The sequence below is a fragment of the Ylistrum balloti genome, unplaced genomic scaffold, assembly GCF_031769215.1.
Source record: "Ylistrum balloti isolate Yb309-2 unplaced genomic scaffold, AGI_CSIRO_Ybal_v1 Utg370830, whole genome shotgun sequence".
NCBI lineage: Eukaryota > Metazoa > Mollusca > Bivalvia > Pectinida > Pectinidae > Ylistrum > Ylistrum balloti.
The window spans coordinates 382,550-391,696 of record NW_026782479.1 but is presented as its reverse complement, the minus strand read 5'-3'; the positions used below and the strand labels follow the sequence as shown (position 1 = coordinate 391,696).

Genomic DNA, 9,147 nt, shown 5'->3' with positions numbered 1-9,147 from the left:
ATGGAAAGTTATTTTGTAGTTTATCGTAAATATTTAAATAGCTTAATACCTTGTGGTCTGTACTTCACGCTTTATACTACGATGTCATTCTAGAATTGTAACTTCAAATGTCCGTTATATAAAGTGTTTAACTTAGAATTGATAATATTCTTAACTCGTCTGTTTATATCTCACTTGGCATGGAAGGCTTATAACATACCGCGACGTCGTCCGTCCGTCAATTTGTTTTCTAAAGTTCGCTTTCAGAATCCTACTTTTCCTGTAGGAATTATTTGATCTAGCCCAAATTTGGTCTGAAGCATCCTTGGGTGACGGGGATTAGTTTTTTGTATAAATGATCGATCTCGCCTCATGGGACAGGAGGGGCGATGCCTAGTAGTAAAAATCGATTTAATTCCTTAAAATTGTATTTAGAGGTGCATGCTGATCGAGGGTTTGTGCCCATTAGGGGAAAGAAAGTCAATTCTTTAATCATATTCCTCCTCTACTTACAAATTCTGCAGCTTCTTGCGGTGAAGGGGACTCTATATTGTGTAAAGAGTGAGTCTCGGCCCCCTGGGGTGGGTGGTGCCCAAAAAGAGAAATATAGCAAATTCTTGAATGAATGGATGATTGAATTGTGCTCATATATGGCTCGAACTATCCTTGAGTGTAGTAACATCGGTTCTGCATTATCCATGGATCTCGGTCCGTCCCCAGAGCAAGAATTAAAGGGGCCAAATAGGGCAATAAAGATTTTTTTTCAATACTACTCCTGTAGTGTGAAGCATCTCTGGCACAGGAGAAACAGTTAACCCCTAAAAGGAGGGAAGCTGACCAATAGGGGAAGTAAAGGGATTTCTTTAAAATCCTTCTTCATTTGTAGAAATGTGAGGATTCTGTCTCAAGTCGGTATGAAATATCCTATAGCACAGAGAACTCAGTTTTGTAGGAACCTAGGGACCGACACACACATTCCATTCTTTTAGCCAGAGGGTGGCGCTCATTAGGAGAAATAGAGCAAATTCTTCAAATTCTTTCCTTTTTATTAGGATTATCATGAATGTGTCCCAGTTTGGTCTGAAGCATCCTACAGTGAAGAGGAAACTATTTCGTATAAACTGCGAGTCTCCGCCCCATGAAATTTAACACTCTTTGTGAAATAGAGCAAATTTATTAAAATGGTTAAATAACGTAGACCAACCCTTCTGTGGCGTCAATCTTATCTGAGCCCAGCCATCGTCTCCTTTATGTAACTTGCTATATGTATCTGGTTTGGAAGATTACATTGTATTTTGCCGTTTTGGAGGTTTGTTTGCTAGTCACAAGACGAAGCCTGGGGATAAGGGCGGGAAGTTTTGTAAACGAAGTAAATTTGATAAGATCGGTATATTAACTAAGGGTAGAGAAACACGACAGAGGTATAAACACGAATATCGGTATAATTGACTTCGTGCCGCGTCCAGTACGATCATGATTATCAGCAATAATACAGAGCGCAAACTGTCAAAATTGAAAACAATCTACAGAACAGCGTTATTTTAAAGTTTTATTTCAGGGAGAGAGAGAGGGGGGGGTTCTATGCAGAACTTGTGAAACGGATTGAAGTACTGGTAACAAACAGACGAACGATACACGTACTTTGTTAATTACATCCGTTATCATGAAGTTCGCTTCTTGAGTTTCTGTTTCCTCGTATTTCTAAGAGATAACATCAAAATTCAAGTTCTCGTCGATCATCAACCACCAGGGACATACCTGCTCATTTGTCTGATTATATCCGACCTGTTTCGTCAATATACTAGTTCTGTAAAACTCCCACTTTGTTAGTTCCACAGGATTTTAAGTCAGAACAGATTTACACAAAGATCATTTTTAAAAAAAAGTACAAAAACATTATCTGGTATTTCGGGAGGTCAAATGTATTCTGTGTCATCGTCAATAAATCGTTTACAATACTTTGAAATCAATAAATCCACCAGGTATGATAACAAGCAACACATACATTCAACTTATATCGCACAGTTAGATGGTGTTTTTTTTTGAGAGATTTTATTTCGCTCAGTCACACTGAAGTGTGAAACAAGAGGTCACAATTCGTTACATGACAGGAGTACAACGGTGCAGCTAAATATAAGCTTACAGACGGGATACTACAGACTCATCTGATAGGCTGATCTTGGCTAATCAAGGGGAGATCATCCAAGCCGATACAACCAGATTATTATATCGCCTTTAAGATCCCCTCAAGAGCAAGCAAAAAACAACAAGTCTTCTGAGCCTGTTTACATTACATATAGTCAGTGACCCTTTGAACTTTGTCAATTAGGGTGAATAGTATAATAATTAGGTATGACTTTTTTCCTATTAGTTTGTATTGCTGGATAGTCACACAAAAATAATGATATTTATCACCTACGCCATTGTTACAAAGGGGACATAGCCTGTCCTCTCTTCTAATACCTGTCCACCAACCAGTTCCTACTGGCAAGGGCATGTTGGAAGTTCTCAATTTACAAAGCAATTTCCTATTTTTAGGACTCATTGCAACAAATAGGTTTCACAACCGAAATTCATTTTGTATTTCCCCTTGAATCATTGACGACTCGTAGTTTTCATCTATCGACATCTAAGTAGTACTAACTTATCTTCGCAAGCATCAAATATACCACTACCGCACTTTGGTATATAGCAGGACTATCATACCCATTTCTATAAATAGAAGCTTAATGAATAACACTTAATAAAAAAACTAGCAATGTCCAATATAGATCAACACGTGTTTAACGTTCAGAGGTCGAATATTTTTAAACAGGACAGTTATTCATCCTTTGTTTCGAAAGTCGATCAATACCAAAGAACCAGTATCTTTTTATTATTAACAATATCATCAACAAGAAATGCCTCATCTGTTGACTGCATCCACTGATAAAAAAACCCATGTATAATAGACACACAAGTGATTAGTCAATACAAGGTTAGAAGTTTTAGACGCAATAGAATCAGACGGATTAAACCATATCAAACAGCTGTTTCGTCCTTCCATGTTTTAGTGGTGCTAGGGGGCCTAATTTTAAGACATAGGAGGCGACTGAATAAGATCGAAATAGACGGAATCAAGTTTGGAGGGAGATGGGTGAAGGGGAAGGATGTGGCACGCGTACTCATCCATATTGAATTATTTCAAATCACTCGCTAAACTTTATACTGCAAAGTTTATTAATGTTTATTCCTCCGGAGTGTAAATATTTTTATTGTTCAAATTTCTGGTTTTATTGAATTTAAGTTTTGATTATGTATATATTGACATATTGGTATCATATGCAGCTATTGAGGACATACCGCGTTGCGCATGCGCAGATTTCTTGCTCCAGATGAACAAATTTTTACTATAGACTACATAGCGGCATTTCAGAAAATTATTGATATATCGTTTTGTAGATAAAAAATCCAAAATATATGCCTCTGTTCAGGACCAGCCACGTTTTGTGACAAGTACGATTTATTAGGTTTACTGTTTACCGAACACCTTGACTTCAACGAAATGGCTAAGACGGTAGCTAAATTAGCGTCATGAATATTACGTCTCCTCATGGCGAAGTCTAAAGCAGTCAGCGGGCTACCATATGCTTCTTTTTCCAAGTTGTACGAGACACAGATTTGGCAAGTGATTAGCTATGAAGCGGTAATATGGGGACTCGGCTCCTATTCTTGTATAAATTCCGTACAAAATAGAGCGGAAAGGTTCTTCATGGGGGTTGTTAAGTATACACCATCCTCCGCCGTGTCTGGTGATATTGGCTGGAAACCATCCAGTGTTAAGCAGCGGGTAGCTGTAGTGCGCATGTGGTGTAGGATGTCCTTCATGAATGAGACCAGAGTTTTCAATAGAGTTGATAAATGGGCACAGAGCGCAACAGAAAACTACAGGTTGAAAAATTGGTGTTTTAACTTCCGAAAAAAGTGTGAGGAGTTAGATTTTGCCTTAATTAACTCAGACAATATCATTATTAGTGCTGTACTTAAGCAGGGACGTATATGTCATATACGTCCTTGACTTAAGCGATCTGAAGAAGCTGCTATGGCTGGCTCTGTAAGGAAATGGCGGGAAGATGTCACGGAGGACACTTCTAGGACGGGGCGTCAAATAGTAAAATATGTAAACTCTCGTCCAAAACCTGCTTTAATATCCTAAATAAGAGACAGAATTATTTAAGTAAGTAGATTCTCAATACGTTATTTGACTTCGTTGTACATAGATCTATTGATTATATATGTGATATGGTAACTATGTGTCTGACAATATTTAACTTATTGATAATAATGCAATTTGTCACGTTTTAAAGTTTATGTTTAATGAATTTTCTATTCATTTTTTATGATATTTATTGTTCATTTGATGAAGCTGTATGTCTTAATATACATTCAACGTTTAATTATACTCAGTTTTAACCTGGCTCAAATAATTTATTACTGAATGGCTCATTTAGTTCTGTTTGACGAACGTACTATTTTATGTATATTGTACATTTCATGTGTAAATGAGTTGAGACGTTGATGATAATAATACATATAATAAAATATGATGTTTTTATTTACAAAATAATATTGACCTGAAATTATACTATCAGGGATTCAAATTCAATAACTATTACGGACTAGTAAATGTGTAACATATACAATATATGTAGGCTACAACAGATACCTACGTGGCCATGACTGCACGGGTCTCCGAGTGCAAGTCTGATAAAATCACTCATCCAAGACTGACACCATTCTACCTGTGCGCTCACATGCCCACGACTCGACTACAAATAAGGGGACATAACCCATGGTATCATGTAGAAGTCAATGCAGTCGCAAATAAACCAAATAGCTTCAATATCTCACCATATTTTAGATTTTTTCGTCAAAATATTTCTACGTAATTTGTTGTTTTAAACATGAACACCTCTCGACAGGTTGGTTTTATTAGTTGCATTGGATTTTAAACGAAACTGTGTACTATATATGCAAATGAGTGTTTACCCAAACAGCCGACGTTATTGGTCCTATATAAAGAAAACTCTTTCTTTGTTCATATTTTGCCATTGTTTTATTGAGTTTGTATTATGACTGTTTACCTGTTGGTTTTTTGTTTGTTTGTTTGTTTGTTTTTGTTATTTTTACAACAAGCTGCATCTTAACAAATTACTGTTGCTTCCAAAGGGCATTGTCTTTTGTGTATTTCGGTATGTGTTATCAGACTATAACGTCAATTGATAAACATCCATGGCATGTACATACTTTATATTCAAAAGATTGTACTGTATTTAGCTGTTTCCCTTGGAACGTCAATTTTAGAAGGTTTTGAATAGATCGATGACGTCGTAATATTCGTCATGGGACAGAATAGTGTTACATATTGTCTGACAATGTATACAGGATCTTTCACAGTTTTTATATGAGATAGGTTAAACGAGTTTTAGAATCTTTTATTTTTACAGAATATCAAACAGTTCAATACCAGATCTATAGGTACAGACCGCATACGTGTGCATTTGGTTTTCATCAGTGTGCAGTGCCTATTTATTGCACCTGAGAAACAGTTAAAAGCAAGAGATAGTTTTTTCTCGGACATCCGTAAAACCACACGCAATCTGAGATAAACATTTGATCGTTAAGAACAGATAACGGAGTTCATGTTTGGAATCCAGGTCAACGAACGGCATAAGTCCTTCTATCGTGTCTTATTACAAGTGGTGCCATTATCAACTAGAATCACATTGGTCTACCGTAGTGACGATATTGGTGTAGAAGAAAAAAACTAGTCGTCGACAACAAACGCAGCCAATATGATAAGAAGCCTAGTGACTTCGATATTTATATCGATATCATTGATTCAAGGTAACACTTGTTACATGATGATTGTTTCTTGAGCTAATTATCTTCTTTGAATTTTAGATAGTTACATTTAATTCCAATCGATTGAAAAATAGTTTTATTGAAGACATGCTTATCCACTGCATTAACTATGCTATTTGACCTCATCACATAATTATTTGACCTTATTACATAATTATTTGACCTCATTACATAGTTATTTGACCTCGTTAATGACCCACATCACATGACCACATTAATTACCCAAGTTTATGTATTGTATTTGGAACACAATTAATCATTTCTATTATATATGTCCATAAATCATTATATTTTCTTTAATGTTGGGTTATCGCTCGTTGAATAGCCAGGATATATTGAGACGGGTTCTCGTTGATGGTGGCTGGTGGCACACAGAATAACATACGGGAGTATTAACATTAACCATTAACATAACTCTCTATGTTTCTCATTATAAGTTATCTGATCAGGTATATATAATAATAATAATAAATGGCTTTATTTAAGAGTCGATAACACTTTGAGTACAAGACTCTTCTAACAAGTGGTCGACAGTAAAATGTACAATGTATATAACATAAAGATACATTTACTAGTCTACGTACATTCCCGATTGTATACATTGTAGCATGTCCATCAGGATGGATAGGATATAAGGAACATTGCTACTTCTTCAGTCTGAGAGCAGCATCGTGGCCGGTCGCTGGGGTTAGTATAAACTCGATTTCTTTCGTAATATTATTATTGTGTCTCAAAAATGTTGACCTCGTCATTGAAATGACAAGTCGATATATACAACACATAAATTGTACTCTTTAATAATGTGTAATGAAAGTTTGTTTTGTTTATCCGTGTTGACCAGTGAATTGTTTAGGTCAAATGTACCATTAGTCGGACATTATATTAATAAAATTATATCCGATGTAACGTTGAAAATGACCCATATTGAAAATGGATCTGGGTCCATTTTTACGCGGGCCCATTTTCAACGTTACACCGGTTGCTTTAGGAAATTTAAGTGATGGATTTTCTTTTTCACCTAATAGAAGCTCCAGTTCTATCATTTCATTTTCACATGTGGATGATATGTTTAGTCGCATGATACCAGCTTATTAAAATATCCGTGTCACAGGGACATGATTTCATTGATGATCAGGAATCACGGGATAAACTACTGCTAAACATAACGATGTTTAAATTTTTCTGAATATATATTGAATCGTGGACATATCAGTTTGTGCATGAAATAACAACGAAAATATATTATTAGAAAATCACTTTAAAAGACAAACTATGTTGGAACTCTCTTATAATATTGATATATATCTATCTAAAGGGCAATGTATATATAAGCGCATTCTCTCGATTCCATTCAATAAACATTATTCCCGATTTCTAGGGGAAGGCTTTTGTTTACGGAAGTGTACATTACTCGATATGACGTAGGTTGGAAATCATTAGTGTTCAACACATCATGAAGATATTTGTTTCATATTTTGTCACAACTTCTTTTAAAGGATTATATACAGCAAAACGAACATCAAGTATTTGTTATAGGGTTACTGCCGAAACTTCAACGCAAAACTTGCTGAACCAGTAGGAGCTGCCGAAGGTGCATTCATTGACGAAGCAGTGAAAAAGACACATCGTCAGTATAACAAATTTATTTTTTCAGTTTAACAAGAACGTATACTGAAAGTACAATTCCAGTTTAAAGTTTGTTTGATTTGAATTATCGATATAAAGAAGTATATTTTTGCTAAGAGAATAAAAAGTTTCATATCAAAATATTATTGCTGGTTTTAAATACGTGGTGTTTTGTCCTTGTCTGAACATACACATGTACTTGACATGCTATTGAGATTCTTCAATATTGAAAATTATTAACTGATTTGTTGGCAAGTGCGCATCTCAATCTTATTTTTTACATTAATTTCAATTTTTCTTTGTCGTCTGTAAGACGTCAACAATTTAAGCTCTACCTATCACTCATGAGACCTATAGAAAACCGGAACAGCTTTATTATACTGTTTAATTTATAACTTGGTTTTAATATATCTAATTTTTAACTCGCATTGAAATGTATCATTCACTTTTGTGCCTTTCGTGCAATTATACGGGAGAGTTTTTCTCTAAAACAGTTTTTATGCTGGCTATTGTTATCTGATCTCCCGAATCGTTCAGCTGCTTTAATATTCTAAAAATTCTCCGTTCAAATGATTTATCATGTCCGCGCACCTACCATCTAATTCTTTCATTGAGTTACAGAATAAGTCTACTGTGATTACTTTTAAGTAGGTTGCATCATAATTTCTATTCACTTTACTGCGATGTAGTCATATTGATTTTTACAGCGATATTGTTTTTTCATTCAACCTCTGTAATTTTATCCATTTAACTGAAATCTTTTTCCGTCCAATCAGCGAGAATCGGGGAGTACTATTTAGGAGGAGCTGACTTCTTCGTAGAAGGAGATTGGATCTGGGCTAGTACTATGGAACCCATCACTAATGCCAACTGGTCTCCAGGGGAACCAAACGATAATGCAGGGACAGAGGATTGTTTAGCTATTGTACTGAATGGTCTCTGGAACGATGTGCCTTGTAATATATCTCTTCCTTTCGTGTGTGAAATAGAGTAAGTATTTTCTTCTGTTTATTACGAAAATCATATGCAGTATATCTTAACGATTTTGCTAAATAAAGTCGTAGTGATATAAATCACTAACCCTATAGAAAACAAAACACCTTTAAAGCTCCACGAGCATATCTTATGGATAATAAATTATTTTCCTTTGAAATCGGAACCCCCTTATAATATAAAACGTATTTAAAATCGTTTCAATGAATATTTAGATCACGTGTCAATATTTACTTCGGCCAAAATATCTTTCCATGGTTTTGTTAACTGCTTTACTTTTTGACTGAGTTGAACTTTAATATTTTGGAACCCATCGGATGTGTTTGTTAAATCAACTTATGTTTTAATAGGTATTGCGCTACATTTTTATTTTGTGAAGCACTATGGACAGGAATATCGTAATTTGCAATAGCTTTTGTCCAATTACACCCAATTGTAATTATTATGCAATACAAATGAAGATAGAATGCTGGGCATTTTGGATTTTCGATAATTCTTCGGGATCTATAACAATGATCATTCATCTTGAAAAGAAACCATTCTTACATATGTGAACCATGAAAAATAAGTTAAAATGTATTGTGTTTCAGGAACGACAACAGTGAGGAAATTATCGGATAAACCATCCCTAAATCAAAATATAAC

At 35.2% G+C, this 9,147-nt stretch overlaps 1 protein-coding gene across 1 annotated transcript; it reads left to right on the top strand.

Annotated features, from left to right (window-relative positions):
• LOC132558856 (perlucin-like protein) lies at nt 1-9,147 on the top strand. The gene is made up of 7 exons (XM_060223474.1): nt 1-7; nt 990-1,040; nt 5,809-5,865; nt 6,491-6,570; nt 7,420-7,510; nt 8,286-8,499; nt 9,093-9,147. The coding sequence occupies exons 1-7, from the start codon at nt 1-3 to the stop codon at nt 9,121-9,123; spliced, it is 531 nt and encodes a 176-aa protein (XP_060079457.1). The 3' UTR covers nt 9,124-9,147.

Excerpts from the sequence above, each read along its gene's own strand:
- LOC132558856 (XM_060223474.1), top strand. Across the intron at positions 7,511-8,285 it reads AGCAGTGAAAAAGACACATC|CGAGAATCGGGGAGTACTAT; the intron begins GTCAGTATAACA and ends CCGTCCAATCAG. Across the intron at positions 8,500-9,092 it reads CCTTTCGTGTGTGAAATAGA|GAACGACAACAGTGAGGAAA; the intron begins GTAAGTATTTTC and ends ATTGTGTTTCAG.